At 41.4% G+C, this 17,561-nt stretch overlaps 1 protein-coding gene across 1 annotated transcript in view; it reads right to left on the bottom strand.

The window, feature by feature from the left end:
• Nucleotides 1-17,561, bottom strand: part of LOC126234882 (glutamate receptor ionotropic, kainate 2-like) — a 98,942-nt gene that overhangs the window by 27,276 nt on the left and 54,105 nt on the right. The window contains exon 5 of the mRNA XM_049943622.1: nt 15,051-15,262. Within this exon, the coding sequence (XP_049799579.1) occupies nt 15,051-15,262 (212 nt within the window). The remainder of the gene's footprint in view (nt 1-15,050; nt 15,263-17,561) is intronic.

Raw genomic sequence — 17,561 nt, 5'->3', positions numbered from 1 at the left:
TTGTTCAGAAGTTGCTGTGGGAAGTTGTAGTTCTGAGGTAGCCGTAGTTAGAGGACTAGATGGTTCAAATGGCTCTGAGCACTATGGGACTCAACTGCCGAGGTTATTAGTCCCCTAGAACTTAGAACTAGTTAAACCTAACTAACCTAAGGACATCACAAACATCCATGCCCGAGGCAGGATTCGAACCTGCGACCGTAGCGGTCTTGCGGTTCCAGACTGCAGCGCCTTTAACCGCACGGCCACTTCGGCCGGCGTTAGAGGACTAGTTGTGAGCATGTTGTGTGCAGTTGTTCTGTTGGGCAAGACACCAGATGTTGTTGGATTGGGGATGTTGTAATGATCAGAGTGTATTTTTCGTCAATATATATGAAGGTAAAGAAAATTTTTTATTTCAAATGTCTTAAATAATAATGCCTCTTGGTCACAGGTTCAGTCAACAAAGCATCTGGCTCGTGTTCTTGTATTAGACTGTAATTCTGGTTTCTATACGCAATTATAGTATTTCTGGTTTTTTTAATTACTTCAGTGTAAATGGTGTTTAAAAATCTTGCATTATTGAGGAAGAACCGTGCCAGGTGTGTACGTTGAATCACACTTCCACACACAGAAGAGTTGCACTTGTGCTTTGTTGTTTCGTAGCTTTTATAGTTGCTGGGGACTTAATTAATTAATTGTGTTAACGGAAATTTCGTTTCATTCTTTGTTGTTACTCTATGCAGTCAGATTGCGTACTAGTACTACTCAGGGCCAACCGTTTACGAGACCTCGTAGCCGGACATACAGCGACAAAAATTAATAATATTTGCACTATAAATAATTAAGCCCCCATGCACGTGGCGACCGCTGCTTCGGATCGTCCCTTGGAATTCTTTTGATAGTAAAAATAGCAGACAGTAATATTGTTGAAGTAATTTGTAGTTTAGTAATTGTAGTCTATATTGCATGTGTAGATTTGGTAATTGAACATTTGTAGTTGTCTTGTCATTCTTCTAATGGTATTTTTGCAGAATTTAATTTTTGATGTCTTTTATACGCGTTTAAAAATTTTGTGCAGTTACGAAGATTTCAATTGTTCGTTAATCGTGTTTGAGGGAAGCATTTCGTGTGAATGGTTTTGTTGGAGATAAAGTGTCATTGTGTGTAATTTTCGTATAGTGACGAGTTTTGTATGTTTTGTAAATGATTACGCGATCGATGAAAAAGGCAAAAATGATGGATAGTCAGAATGACGAAATTGTTAACATGGCGAACTCGCCAACACAGGAGAACAGTATGATGAATAATGAAGTAGAAAATAATTTAATAAGCAGGGAAAATAGTCCGGAACCAGTTCAAAACTTTTCACAATCCAAAAATTTTCAGAATATGAGATTAACGACAGAAGATTCTGGAATAGTATCGAACACAGATAGCTTTACTGCTATGACGAAGGAAATTAGTTTTACGGGAAATGTTAGTAGCGAAAAGAATTTCAAACCAGTTAATATGGAGCAGTTGATGAGTGCAATATTAAATTTGGGATCTGAAATAAAAACAGATATGGGAACATTGGCAACACGGTTAGAAACTGATATGGGAACAATGGAAACACGGTTAGAGTCACAAATAGGAACAATTAAAACAGAGATGGGAACAATGGAAACACGGTTAGACTTACGAATAGGGACATGTTTCAAAGATATGAAAGATGAATTATAGAAAGAAATTAGAGAAGAAGTACAACCGATTTTGAATGCTCACTATAATAGATTAATTTCAATAGAAATCAGACAAAAGGAACAGGATAGAGAACAGGAAGAAAGAGGTCGCGTGATAGTACAAAAATTTTCAGAGTTAAATTTACAACGTGCACACGATAAGGAAGAAATATTTGAAAGAATCGAGAAATCCGTACCAAATGACAGAATAAATAACCTAACACAACAGTATGAACAGTTAACTTCTAAATGTGTCAATACTGAAACCCGAGTCGCGACACTTAAGGAAGACGTAAATAAACAGAAAGAAAAAATAGGTGACTTATCGGTAGGAGTTGAGGAGATTTCAGATAAATTGACAAGTCTTAGTTTAAATGGGGACAGAGATTCAGATGATACAGCTCCATTGCCATTTGCAGAAACCGAAGAGTACCAGAACATAAATAAGCATGTTGAAAATCAGGGAAAATTTAATGAACGCGTTAAAAGGGAATTTGAGGTATTACGAAAGCAAGTCAAACAAATTGAAGGCGAAATCGTAGGAAAAGACAGTAGAAGAAATTTAGAATCACAGATAGCAGCGGGGTTTGAAGAAAATAATTTGTTTCATTTACAAGATGCAACAAGAGAGCGCCAGGCGCGCGAACTTGACAATAATCGACATTCGGACTGGGACAGACGCTGTAGGTCTTTGTCGCCACGAGGCGAAAACGTTGACTATAAACACTTTTTAACTGTTCGGAAATTTAAGATTTTTCGCAATTCTAAGAGTGACATACATCCATGTTCATGGTTAGATCAATTTATGTACGCACTTCCACCAAATTGGCCACTAAGTCACAAACTGGTATTTATGTGTGGCTATTTGTGTCCTCAGGGGATTCGCTACACTAAGTGAATATGTGCCATAGCGTGCACAGGGCCCCGAGCTGTAGTGGTGCTATTTCCCTTTTAGTTTTCTGCACCGCTGCCTACTCTTTTACTATTCTTTGTAGCTATCAAAACAACTCTTCGACTATCAATCTATCTAGAAAAGGAGTCAGTAAAGAATTACCGGACATGACTATTTTACCCAAAAGTGATTTCGGAAATTACCGTTTGGACTTACTGTAACTTCAGCAGCATTCATTCGTAGTTTAAACGAAAGTTTACCTGTTTATCTTTGTGACAATATTACTTCATATGTTGACGATATTCTTATTGCTAAACGTTCTTGGAGTGAGCATAACAAAATTTTGGATTCATTATTACGTATTTTTGCAAGAGTTGGCATTACAGTGAACTTGGAAAAATCTGAATTTGGTCGTTCTCAGGTGAAATTTCTTGGTCATTCCTCCTGATCCAGAGAAGCTAGACGCTATTCGTAATTATGCTGTTCCTAATTTTTGTGGAATGACATACTTTTGAGAAACTAACAGTTATACGTAAACACACGGAGAGTACAAGGATACCGCGCCGTGTTCCGGCGGTGGCACATACTCTATAAAGCAACAGTCAAGTCTGCGCGCCGCACAAGGCAGTCGTTGACCGCAAATAATTACTTCCTACGTCACGCGTACCTACAGCTGATCGAGCGCTCAGTGCGAATGCGCTGACAGCCGTAAACAAATACACAGTCTAATTTCTTTGATTCAATTCAGTATAAAGCTATAGTGACTTGATAAATTATGTTATTAACGTTCAGTATTTTTCAGGATACGGTGTATAAAATATTTAAGAACTTCAGGTAAATTCTGTGTGTGTCCGACGTTAAGAGGACTTACTATCGAGAAAATTTCAGGAAGAATGTAATTTCGAAGGAGAAAGTAATAAACTAAAAAGGTAAATATTAACTGAGTTTATTTTTCAGGTAACACATTTACATTTAGGTACATACTTTAGACGTAATTTGCTGCTCGCGATTGTGAGATTTATACTTTGTGTTAACTGATTTGAACAATGATTGATTAATGAACAGGGTTGTTACTTGTGTATATTATGCATCGCTTGGCTGCTACGCTTTTTCACTGATGTCATATTTTTTTTTATTATGTGCCTGCTGTGCTTATTTATTTAAATTATAATTGTCACCTGATTAATTGTGCTGACTTTGGTTATGTACGTAAGTTATACTTTGTGATTTATCTGCTTGCGCCTTCATGTTTACTTATTAAGATTACATATGAATATTTATTTGCTTATACTGATATGATGCTAATGACCTGTTTATTATGTAAGATACATATTTGCTGCTTTCCGTATGGATTGCATATTTACACATTTCTGTTTTGTTATCATAACTACTCTTTAATTTGGTGTATAGAAATGCTGATATACGGTGTACGAACATGGAGTCTAGGTCACACTATGGTATTAATTATAGATTGTTCGCTTGGCAGAGCCTCGTTATAGGGATTGTGCTACATCCACTTGTTAACATTCTGTTCTCTACTGGTATATTTACTCACTATTGCATGTTTTGCTTACACTCAGTGCCTTATATTTTAAGATAAGAAAATGAACTGCTGTAATTCTACGAACGACATTGGTACAAGAAACTTCATTGAAGTCACATGAGCTGGAGGTTTTATGGAAGCTGTATAAATTTATGCTAATAGAAAGGAAGCTAACGAAATGACATACCAACACTAGGTTTAGACCATTGACAGTTATTACACTGCACTCTTCGTAAGCAATTGAAATAGCAAGTGACACTTGACACAAGAAATACTCCACATGTTTGCTTCTGTTTTGCCATGATTATTGAAGTGGTGTACACACTGTGAAATATTACGATCATTCACACTCCGCGCTAGCACTTACTTACTGAAAGTTATTCAAACTAAAGGCTGTTAGAGGTCATGTATGCATTTCTTTTATTTTATGTTGGACAAGGTAACCAAAATGTATTTTATAATTCATAATGAGTAGAAGATTTGGATCAGATGGATTACACAGAGGTTGTGTGTGGACATTGTGTCTTCGGATTGTATGGGATGATGAACTGAAGTTTGCACTAGGATTTTATGTGTACTTGTTCGAGGAGACTAACTAGAGGAAAGAGTTGTTATGGAAGTGAAATGATATTGGTGATAAGGTTTATATGTATCGACGTATTGAAGAGGTATTATTGAGGTATTGAGATTGTGTGAAGTTGATGATTATTGGAGTTTTGGTGGACAAGAGGTAAGGTAAATGATATTTACGATAAGGTTTATATATATCGACGTATTGAAGAGGTATTATTGAGGTATTGAGATAGTGTGAAGTTGTTGATTATTGGAGTTTCGGTGGACAAGATGTAAGGTAAATGATATTGATAAGGTTTATATGTATCGACGTAAGAGGTATTATTCACGTATTAAGATTATGTGATGCTGATGATTATTGGAGTTTTGGTGAACAAGAGGAAAAGTGAGGAGCATATTTTTTTGTCGGTTTACATGGAACAAGGAGGATGAAGATGGCAGACTAGAACCCTCAAGTAGAAGGAAGATGGTCTACACACACACTTTGTTAAATCAATAAGCAGTATATACTTTTTTTTGGAGAGAGGAAGTATTTGCATATCTTGGCACACTGACAGTTGTTCAGCAACCGTACATTTGATTTGGCTTGGCAAACATTGGTCTTGACATGTTGACTATGACGTTGACTAACTATTATTGACTGTTATACATTGCTGCCTCTACTACTTGATACACATGTCGAACATCAAATCTTTGACAGAATTGCATTTACACAGTTAACACTATTCAGTTACACAGTAGTACTTAGTGTGGATGAAAGATGAGTGAGTGTGTTTGTGTGTTTTCCTTTCCTAATCCAAAATAATTGGTACCGACCTATCTCCTAACTATTATTTTACTTGTTTGTTGTGGCTTGCACTGACACCCATAAATATTATAGGTTTACTGATATTTGTGTATTTGTAATAGTTAATATGACAATTATCCGATATCATTTGTGTGGTTATTATTATTTGTATGTTTAGTGTAAGAGCATTGATGATAATATTGTAAAAGCAATTGTGTGAGCATTCAAACTGTTGTTCGTGCTTACACGTATAAACATTGGTGGGTGCCACTTGGAAGTGTTTAATTTGTGCTAATGAACTCTGATGAACTGTCTGATTAGTGATAGTGAATATTATGGACTGTTACCTGCACTTGTTCAACATGATGGGTGCCACTTGGAAATGTTTAATTACTGCTGATGCACTCTGATGAACTGTCTAATTAGTAATAGTGAATGTTATGGACTGTTACCTGCACTTGTTCAACATGATGGGTGCCACTTGGAAATGTTTAATTTCTGCTGATAAACTCCGATGAACTGTCTGATTAGTGACAGTGAATATTATGGACTGTTACCTGCACTTTTTTAACATGATGGGTGCCACTTTGAAATATTTAATTTCTGCTGATAAGCTCTGATGAACTGTCTGATTAGTGATAGTGAATATTATGGACTGTTACCTGCACCTGTTCAACATTGCTGGGTGCCACTGATGGAACTGCTTCTACTGAACTAATGTTACTTGTTGGTGTCTGCACCTGTTCAACATTGCTGGGTGCCACTGATGGAACTGCTTCTACTGAGACGATGTCACTTGTTGGTGTCTGCACCTGTTCAACATTGCTGGGTGCCACTGATGGAACTGCTTCTACTGACATAATGTCACTTGTTGGTGTCTGCACCTGTTAAACATTGCTGGGTGCCACTGATGGAACTGCTTCTACTGAAATAATGTCACTTGTTGCTGTCTGCACCTGTTCAACATTGCTGGGTGCCACTGATGGAACTGCTTCTACTGAAATAATGTCACTTGTTGCTGTCTGCACCTGTTCAACATTGCTGGGTGCCACTTATGGAACTGCTTCTACTGAACTAATGTTACTTGTTGGTGTCTGCACCTGTTCAACATTGCTGGGTGCCACTGATGGAACTGCTTCTACTGAGACAATGTCACTTGTTGGTGTCTGCACTTGTTCAACATTGCTGGGTGCCACTAATGGAACTGCTTCTACTGATGATGTCACTTGTTGCTGTCTGTGTGGTGTCACTGCCAGACACCACACTTGCTAGGTGGTAGCTTAAATCGGCCGCGGTTTATTAGTACATGTCGGACCTGCGTGTCGCCACTGGCAGTGATCGCAGACCGAGCGCCACCACACGGCAGGTCTCGAGAGACTGACTAGCACTCGCCCCAGTTGTACGACGACTTTGCTAGCGACTACACTGACGAAGCCTTTCTCTCATTTGCCGAGAGACAGTTAGAATAGCCTTCAGCTAAGTCCGTGGCTACGACCTTGCAAGGCGCCATTAGTTACTTCATGAATCTAAAGAGTCTCACTTGTATAATCAAGAATGCTGTATACCAAAGGACGATATAAAAGTTAAGTGTTCTAGTAGCTACGTTCTTTTCTTTATCACATTCATCACGTATCCTGTTCCAGACTTCGCGCCAGTCAGCGTGTTTGTACGTGTGCCCTTTCGGCTACCCGTCTCTGTGGACTGGCTGCCTTGTCAGTCCACTACATTGGCGACGAGTCTCAAAAGGGACTTTAGCGTTCGTATTGTATTAATTTGCTTGTGTCATGGCTTCGAATTTTATCGCTTGCAGAATCAGCAGACGCAGGCGTTATTGGATGCCCTTGGACAGCTCGTCCAGGGTCAACGTGCGCTGCAAAACGATGCGGCCGCCGCCGCTTCATCGCTACCGCAGCCACACCATGCTGTTGCACCTCAATTTAGGCCCTACGAGGCGGCCAAAGAGACATGGACGGAATGGTCCCGACAATTTGGATTTCATCTCGCCGCCTACAGAATTCAAGGTAATGAGCGGCAGCCGTTTTTGCTTTCGTGTGTAGGTGTGTCCACCTACCGTGTGATAGTGAAATTGCTTCCCCGGCGCGACGTAGCAACTCTGTCATACGAAGAAATTTTGTCTGCTTTAGATGCCTATTTCAAGGAAACAGTAAATGTTGTTGCAAAAAGGTATGCGTCCCTTCGTACAAAACGTACGGCCGGTCAGACTAATAGGGAGTGGGTTGCGTCTTTGCAAGGACTTACTAGGGAGTGTGCATTTGAATGTGACTGTGGACTCCCTTATTCAGATACAATGGTACGTGATGCAATAGCACAGAACGTTTCTGATGTTCGCATACGGGAACAGATTTTGAAACTAGTTAATCCCTCCCTTCAACAAGTGATAGACATATTGAATAGGCAAGACACACTTGACTTTGCTCAGGAATCATTTGCAACTTCGCCAGCCGTGTGTCACATTAACCGGCCCGCCGGGCCCGCTGCACGGAACGCTAACCTGCCCTCGCGCACGTCCGCGCAGCCACGTGTCCCGCGCAAGCAAGCAAATGCAGTGAAATCATGCCCGCGGTGTGCAACTGGACATTCGCGTGAGAATTGCCCGTCACGCCAGGCTATTTGCTTTTTCTGTAACAAGAAAGGACATGTTCAAAGTGTTTGCCAGAAAAAGCTTAGATCGGACACTCACAACCATTCCAGGCCCTTTGCTTCGCGCCGGAATCGAACCAAGGACACTCGGGCTCGGGAACCTTCGCCCATGGACATTCATGTCGTTACTGCCACTCCGCCCAGTGTTCCTCTCGCTAACAGTGACTGTGTTCGTCCCACAACAAGTGTGCGTCGACGTCGACGGAAGTCCTGTCACGTCGCGCGTGATTCTGTTCCAGTGTCTGTTCAAGTTGCACAAAGCAGTCGCTCTTGTCGTCAGCAGGACAATAAAGTTTTTGTAGATTTGGACTTTGCCGGACAAGTGATACCGTTCAAGCTCGATACCGGAGCTGCAGTTTCATTGCTCAATCACGCCACGTACAAACACCTGGGCGCACCTCCGTTGCGTGCCGCAAATGTTCAGCTCACGAGTTATTCCAGACAGAATATCCCTGTGTTAGGACAGTGCACTCTTCTTGCAACATACAAGGGACAAACAAAACTTGTGTCTTTTTACGTTCTTCGTTCTTCTTCGGCAGTGAACTTGTTTGGTTTAGATTTATTTCAGTTGTTTAACTTGTCTATCGGCAATCAGGTCCTATCAGTGAACCAGACTGTGCCTTCAGCCAGTGTTTCTAGTCTATGTGAGGAATTTGCAGACATTTTTGCACCGGGCCTTGGTTGCGCTAAGAACTATGAAGCACATTTGGCACTGCAAGTAAACGCGCAACCGAAATTTTTCAGAGCGCGCAATGTTCCCCACGCATTGCGTGATGAGGTCGCAACAGCATTCGATTCTTCCGAACTTGCTTGCATGTTCGTTGATGCGGAAACCGATAACGTGGTCGAATCGTTTCCGATTGATTTTCGTCGTGTAGCTGCAGCCACGGCTGCTGACCCTGTCCTTGCTCCAGTTTCGCGTCTTGTTGCTACGCAATGGCTCTTGTCAACGTCGCGGATCACGGATCCGCTGGTTCGTCGATTTTTTGCTCACAAGGAGAGACTTTTTGTACGACGTGGTGTTTTGTTGTTGCGTTCTGATAATGACCAGTCTCGGGTCGTGGTCCCACGTTCGTTACAGTCCTCTGTCTTACAGCTTCTCCACCAAGGACATTGGGGTATAGTGCGCATGAAACAACTTGCTCGTCAGCACTGTACTTGGTTCGGAATCGATGCTGGGATTACGAATATGTGCTCTTCTTGCATGGCGTGTGCCGAACAACAATCCGCACTGCCGCGGAAATTCTTTGCATGGCCGAAAGCCACTTCCCCTTGGCAACGCTTGCACATAGATTTTGCCGGTCCATTCTGGAATGCTCGATGGTTGGTTGTTGTCGATTCCTTCAGTAATTTTCCATTTGTTGTCCGGATGTCTTCTACGACGTCTTCTGCCACAATCCAAGCGTTGTCCGCTATCTTTTGCATTGAAGGTCTTCCGCAGACTATTGTTTCCGACAATGGCCCACAATTCATGTCTGCAGAATTTCAGTCATTCTGCAAGGCCAATGGTATTCAACATCTGACATCCGCGCCGTTTTCGCCTCAGTCCAACGGTGCCGCCGAACGGTTGGTCCGGACTTTCAAGTCACAGATGTTGAAGTTGAAAGAGTCGCATTCTCGGGAGGACGCGTTATTGCTCTTTTTGTCTTCGTATCGCTCTCAGCCCCGCGATGGTCGCTCGCCGGCTGAGTTGCTCCACGGTCGTCCTCATCGAACCTTGATGTCTTTGCTGCATCTGCCGCATCAGGTTCCTGTGCAGCAGCAGACTCCTGCTTTTGCTCCTGGCGACATTGTCTTCTATCGCAACTATCGAGGTTAACGGCGTTGGCTCGCAGGGCGCATTCTTCGCTGCCTCGGCCGCGCGATGTATTTGGTTTTGGGGGCCTCTGGTGAGGTGCGTCGGCATCTCAATCAGCTGCGCCTCTGTCGTCGCCTGGGTTCTGCCGCTCCCCGTCTGCTTTCAGTGACGGTGCCGTCCGGTCAGCGCCCTGGGGACCCATCTACTGGCTCGCCTCATCCACAGGTGTTGCCGACGCTGCCTTCCCTATTGCCTCATGGCGACATGCCGCCGCCGCCGCCGCCGCCGCCGCCGCCGCCGCCTGTTCTCCCGCCGGCGCCGCCCGCAGTGGACGCTTCGCTGCAGCCGCCCAGCGCCTCCATGGGTCACACGCCGCCGATCGCTTCCCAAGACCAGCTGTCCTCCGTCATGGACCTCTTGCCCGCTCCGGCCCAGATGTCGTCATCGCGCGTCGGATCCCCCGACGCAATGGAGGTCGACCCTTCGGCCCCTTCTGTCTCATTACGGGCGCATACACCGCATGTTGACGTGCACCCTGGACTAGGTTTTCAGGCTATTCCTAGCTCCCCTCGGACCGAATGGCCAGGTGCGGGTGGCACAGCCTCGCCTGTTGTTCGGCTCCCCACCTCATTGCATACGTCAACATGGGGTCCTCCCCACGGCGGGTGGAAGCCTTATAACACGACCGTTCGCCGATTTGCGGGGGAGGAATGTGGTGTCACCGTCAGACACCACACTTGCTAGGTGGTAGCTTAAATCGGCCGCGGTCCATTAGTACATGTCGGACCCGCGTGTCGCCACTGGCAGTGATCGCAGACCGAGCGCCACCACACGGCAGGTCTCGAGAGACTGACTAGCACTCGCCCCAGTTGTACGACGACTTTGCTAGCGACTACACTGTCGAAGCCTTTCTCTCATTTGCCGAGAGACAGTTAGAATAGCCTTCAGCTAAGTCCATGGCTACGACCTTGCAAGGCGCCATTAGTTACTTCATGAATCTAAAGATTCTCACTTGTATCATCAAGAATGCTGTATACCAAAGGACGATATAAAAGTTAAGTGTTCTAGTAGCTACGTTCTTTTCTTTATCACATTCATCACGTATCCTGTTCCAGACTTCGCGCCAGTCGGCGTGTGTGTACGTGTGCCCTTTCGGCTACCCGTCTCTGTGGACTGGCTGCCTTATCAGTCCACTACAGTCTGCACCTGGTCAACATTGCTGGGTGCCACTGATGGAACTGCTTCTACTGACATAATGTCACTTGTTGGTGTCTGCACCTGTTAAACATTGCTGGGTGCCACTGATGGAACTGCTTCTACTGAAATAATGTTACTTGTTGGTGTCTGCACCTGTTTAACATTGCTGGGTGCCACTGATGGAACTGCTTCTACTGAGATAATGTCACTTGTTGGTGTCTGCACCTGTTCAACATTGCTGGGTGCCACTGTTGGATCTGTTTAAATACTTCTGGTGAAATGTTATGATACTGCTATTTGCACCTGTTGACCATTGCTGGGTGATACTGTTGGAACTTTTAACTACTCTGAGGAGTGCTACTTGTTTATTGAACTATTGAAAGGATTTTATGTGAATGTTTGTATAAACTGATTTTTTGTATATTTACTGTTTGTGAAATGTTATGAGACTCTTACCTACACCTATTTGTCATTGCTGGTGCCATTGCTTGAATGATACTTGTGAAAATTATTATGTAAATCGCATGTATGCAAGCATTTGTATTCCCTACTGTATTTTATATTAGGTTATTGAAGGGTAAGTGCAAAGCCGAAATATATTTAGTTATGTGATATTTACTTATTAATATTATCTTATATATTTGCCTGTTTTTTTTTTTTTTTTTTTTTTTTTTGAACGAATTTGGTGGTATTTTCTCCACCAATGCTGGCAAAAATACCATCAAATTCTAGCCCGTGGAGGAGGGGCATATGAAAGGTGGCTACACTGAGTCACAGCGCCAGAGATTGCGCCAAAGAGTTTTATTCCGCCGCCTCCACTACCAGTGCTTGTTCAGAAGTTGCTGTGGGAAGTTGTAGTTCTGAGGTAGCCGTAGTTAGAGGACTAGTTGTGAGCATGCTGTGTGCAGTTGTTCTGTTGGGCAAGACACCAGATGTTGTTGGATTGGGGATGTTGTAATGATCAGAGTGTATTTTTCGTCAATATATATGAAGGTAAAGAAAATTTTTTATTTCAAATGTCTTAAATAATAATGCCTCTTGGTCACAGGTTCAGTCAACAAAGCATCTGGCTCGTGTTCTTGTATTAGACTGTAATTCTGGTTTCTATATGCAATTATAGTATTTTAATTACTTCAGTGTAAATGGTGTTTAAAAATCTTGTATTATTGAGGAAGAACCGTGCCAGATGTGTACGTTGAATCACACTTCCACACACAGAACAGTTACACTTGTGCTTTGTTGTTTCGTAGCTTTTATAGTTGCTGGGGACTTAATTAATTGTGTTAACGGAAATTTCGTTTCATTCTTTGTTGTTATTCTATGCAGTCAGATTGCGTACTCGTACTACTCAGGGCCAACCGTTTACGAGACCTCGTAGCCGGACATACAGCGACAAAAATTAAAAATATTTGCATTATAAATAATTAAGCCCCCATGCAATAGGTGAAGCCATATCTCATACAAAGTGAATAATTGGTCCATAAAAGCAATTTACGTATTCACTTCTAGTCTACATTCAACAGATGCACCCTCTGTTGTTGTACACAGCTTTGTCTTTTTTTGGTCTTCACGTAACTGGTGGAATACGGCTTCTTATAAGATGTCATAACATCATTTACTTCACACACTAAATCTTACGATACCACATCTACGTTAACATCCACATCCGCTCTCTGCAAACCATTGTGAAAAGCGTGGGAGAGTGTACGTCACATCGTTCCAGTTATTACGACTTTCTCCTGTTTCATTCAAATATGGAGCGCGGGATGAATGGTTATCTAAATGTCTCCATGCGCGCTAAAATAAATCTAATTTTGTCCTTACGGCGCATAAGGGCACAATAAGCAGCGGGCACAATAAGCAGCGTGCTGTAATGGAATCCTAGCTTCATCATTTTAAGCTGGTTCGTGATACTTTGTAAGTGGGCTTTCTCTGGATACTTTACGTCTGTCTTCAAGAGACTGCTAGTACAGTCCTGTGACACTATCCTATGGGTCAATCATACCTGTGACCATTTGTGCTACCCTTGTCTGTATTGGTTTAATACCACTTGCTAGTTCTATTTCTCATAGGTCCCACACGCTTGAGCTTGTTAGCACGAGTAATTTACAAACAGTATCCTTTGTATATTGACTGAGTTTCCCTAATATCACCAATAAAGCAAAGCCTTCCACCTGCTTTACCCACTATGGAGCCTTTGAGATCACTCCATTCTGAATCCCCACTAAGTGTTACACACAGGTATTTGTATAAGTCGACCGGTGTCATCTGTGACATATTGATATTACCGTCATAGGATACTGCGTTTCTTTTTCGTTTTGTGAAGTACACAGTTTTACAGTCTTCGGACCACTTTGAAATCTTGTCAAGCTCTGATTGCATGTAATAATAGCAACTCCTCTTAGACAGTATCCATTGTAAATAACTGCGTCATCCGCGAAAAGTGTGAGATTACTATTAATATTGTCTGCATGGTCATTAGTATTCAGCAAGCACAGCAGGGATCCCGACACACTTCTCTTTGTAACAATCGAGGTTATTTCTACATCTTGCATTTCCGACATATTTACGCCTGTGACTGCGTTTTACTATGGGCCTTCACATCTTCAGGAGAAATAGAGCGATATTTGAAGTATATTTTTCACATACTTGTCCTTCAAAACTTTTAAACCGTTCAAAACAAAAAGAACTTTACATCAACTAGCTGAAAGCTGCGTGTAGATTGGAATGAAACGCTCACAACAGGGTTACCTCAAAAAGGCGTTTAAATACAACTGTTCCCTATACGAAGTAGATACTCGACTTTTGTCATTGCACTACAGGTACTAACATTACAGATACAAAAGGGAATAGATACCATTGACGTTCCTGTACACCCGTGCTCTTTTGATATAAAAGTTTACAGCCATCTTAAGTTATTCAGTAATTTCTGCCTGCAAGAAAACCAGCTACAGTTGCAAGAATATTTCATTTAAAGTACGCATAGTTTCGGTCTCACCCAGGGACATTTTCAGATAACTTCAAATGCACCTATTTTTGTATGAACAGATGTATTTGGTGTCATCTAACATTGGCCGTGTGTGAGGCCAAAAGTGGTCTTTCAAATAAAATCTGTTGCCAGAAGAGCTGCTGTTATTGTTACCTGTTATTTGCAGTCGTGGAACTCGTCACAATAACAAAGGAGAATTAAAATGTTTACCACATAATTATGTAACAGCGATAATTGGTTCTGCCCAGAGAAAAAACAGTTATTCTTGCTATATTGCTGTGTCCATGTTGTTCTAACAACGCAGGCTCTGCAATTTTCTGTTTCATGCCTAATAACTGGGCTTTGAGTTTAATCATTACGTTTCGTCCCGTAGGGGACTCACAGTACATGCACAAGTTTAGGATGTAGACAAAAGCGGTGACATATGGAAGGTAGGATCGGAGTAGGCAGCGTACTCGGCGATAGGAGAGGCGGTCAAGGCTACCCCTGACGTCAAGCGGAAAATCCGGGTTCGACCCCAAGCCCAGCACAAATTTTTATTGTTACCGATGCACAGAGTAGCCAAAGTTTAGCCGCATTTTCAAATGTGAATATGATTCTCATACAGTTCTTCTTGTTATAGTTCTTCAAGGGGAACTATAATTCCTTCTTACATATCAGGAAGCGTATGTGGAAGAGACAAGAGCTTCAACCACAAGATGTTTACCAGATAATTACCATTACTCATCTCTGCAAGAATGACAATGACAACCATTTCCCATAACCGTAAAATATGTACTTGAGAGATAAGGGAATAGAACGTAGGAAATCACGGCTAGTTTATCAATTCGTATTACAAAATATGTGGAATATCCTATTTTACATTTTATGGTGACTCAACCAGCAGGAAACTACGATAAGTAGATCATACCTCCAGGAAGTCTCTCGACGATAAACGCCAAGTCTCGTGTGGTGACTCGAGAACGCAGGACGTCTGGTGTGAGCACCCGGAAACGCTCTATCAGGTCCAGGTAGACTTGATCTGTAAGTCCTCTGAGCGAGTTGAGGAACGCACTGTCGATTTGTGCCCACTGCAGCCCACTGTCATGCAAGTCAACCACGGTGTCTATGGGAGGCTCATATCTAGAAAAATAACAAAATTGAAATTACTGTGTTAAATAGCAACTCTCATATGCTTAAGAGACCAACAATATTAGCATATTAACCCTTAGCTGCTGTACACTGTGTCAAAAGCGGCTTATGTTCCTTTTATTAATTTGATACTGCCCTTCAACTTTTACTGCCTTACTCAGATTCTTTAACCTTCATCTGCATAATACACCAATACACCTACACATCGATAACGTTTTACTTATTGCAATTCACGCCTAACCCCATTTTTCCCTTTATTTCTCTTTTTGCATTAAATTTCTTATTCTTGCGTGATATATGTTTCACTAACATACTTTTGACTTCGGTGATGGTTTTCTGTGTCTCTCCTCAGGAGACATTTTATTAGAAATAATTTCTACGACAATATTTTTCTGTTTGTTTCGATAGAATGTGATACATTGATAATGCTATACGTTCAGGAAAAATATTACTTCATTAATGTAAATTAAATGAAACGTATAATAAGGAAAAGAATGATAAATTACGTTACTAGTAATCGCAGAGAATGAACCTTGTACTTGTAGTAAATCATTTAGGGAAACAACTCACAACTGTAAATGTTAAAAATGTATATCTTCATTTCAAAACTTGTATATTGTAAGTTATACTTATTTTAGTGTCACATTTCAAAGGCCCTGAGATATTACAGCAGTGAAATGAAAATGTTGAAATGAAAATGTAGAAATACCGTCTACTTTGTCTCAATAACACGCTGTTTGTCTCTGATGGCATATAAGTTTTCCAAAAGTGTCTTCAGAGTTGTGCTGCAGAGTTGCATATAAATTACTCAACAACAGAAAAGAATTGTTTTCCTCACATAAATTGTTTTCCTCACATACCGCTCACTTCCATTATTTGCTATCATTCCTTTGAATTAGTTAAGTAGCATGAGCTACAAATTTTCATGTTATAGGACAGAGTCTTACATGAAGCCACACGAACAAGTTTATCACACACTGAGCCCTCTTTTGGATTAAAAATATTCTTGCACCTGAATTGAGTCACGCCAAAATTCTAATTTGCAGTATAATAAATATTAGGAAAGTAATACACCATTACATTGCCAAAATTGCGAAGCTAGAAAATGTAGAGCCATCCATCACAGTAATGCGACATCTTCATCTTCACAGACAAACTAACGCTATTTTTCAATAAAATTATTAGTTGTAACTACCAACAGAGAATCAGCCTTAAATAATGTAACCGTTGTTTACATTAACATTTTCATAATTCAAGTAACTGTAACTGAGAATGCTACATGATATATACTTCTCTTATTTCGCGTGTAGTGCCAGATAGAACATAAAATTTATATGAACACTTTGTTCGAAAATTGAGCTTAGTGGTTAACCATAATATTTTTTAGCCGCTGACAGCCATCAGTACAAAACTGTATGTGTTGATTTGCCTTCGATCACATAATCACAGTTGAAATGTTGAGTTTCCACATAACGTACCTTGGATAGTGTGTTAAGTCGATAAATATGCTCTACAGAGGTTTGAGAAGTATTTGGCAATGCAGATCGTTTTTGACACTTAGAAAAATTTACATGTCATAGTAATGCGTGTATTCGAAATAAACGAGAAACGCGTATGTGAAACCAATGAAAACCACTGAAGCGGAGTCAATGTTTGGTCGTAGGGAGGGGGGGGGGGGAGGAGGAGGAGGAGGAGGAGGAGGAGGAGGAGGAGCGCTCAGACGAGATGAAATGACATGAAATTATAATAGTGCAAGACGTTCTGATATTCTGAACATGCAGTGTAAAGAACCTGGTACCACTTACGATAAGTGGGAAATCATAGCAAAAATTTTCATTTGTAATTACATATCACTAATTTTGCGCACTTGAATGTAAAGTCACAAAGCCAAAAATAAATTTCCGAAGAGAGCATATGAAAGAGAGCCCCAACGAATATGACGATAGTACCAATATTCCCATGCTTACGATATGGTGTTCATTACAACGAAGATGATGTATAATAACGCCCCTGTTAATTGTAATACTGTGCTTTTTGATTAATTAACACTATGATGAACCAGGTTACTTCAACTACGAAATTATTTCAATGCATTCACTTTGAACGTAGCTTATTAATATAAAATAACTTTGCGTCTCATAAACGTTTCACATTACACATTATTTTGCGATACTGTGTGATGTTAACTCAAACGAGAGAACCGCCACTTTGCGTGGGCGCCCTTGCTCACTAACTCTTTGGTTGCCGTGCGCGCTACTGCACGCTTTTGGCGACAGTGATATTGTATTCA

This window comes from Schistocerca nitens, chromosome 2 (genome assembly GCF_023898315.1).
Source record: "Schistocerca nitens isolate TAMUIC-IGC-003100 chromosome 2, iqSchNite1.1, whole genome shotgun sequence".
In the NCBI taxonomy this organism is placed as follows: Eukaryota; Metazoa; Arthropoda; class Insecta; order Orthoptera; family Acrididae; genus Schistocerca; species Schistocerca nitens.
Note: the sequence above shows the minus strand (reverse complement) of the source record. Positions and strands in the feature narration are given on the sequence as shown.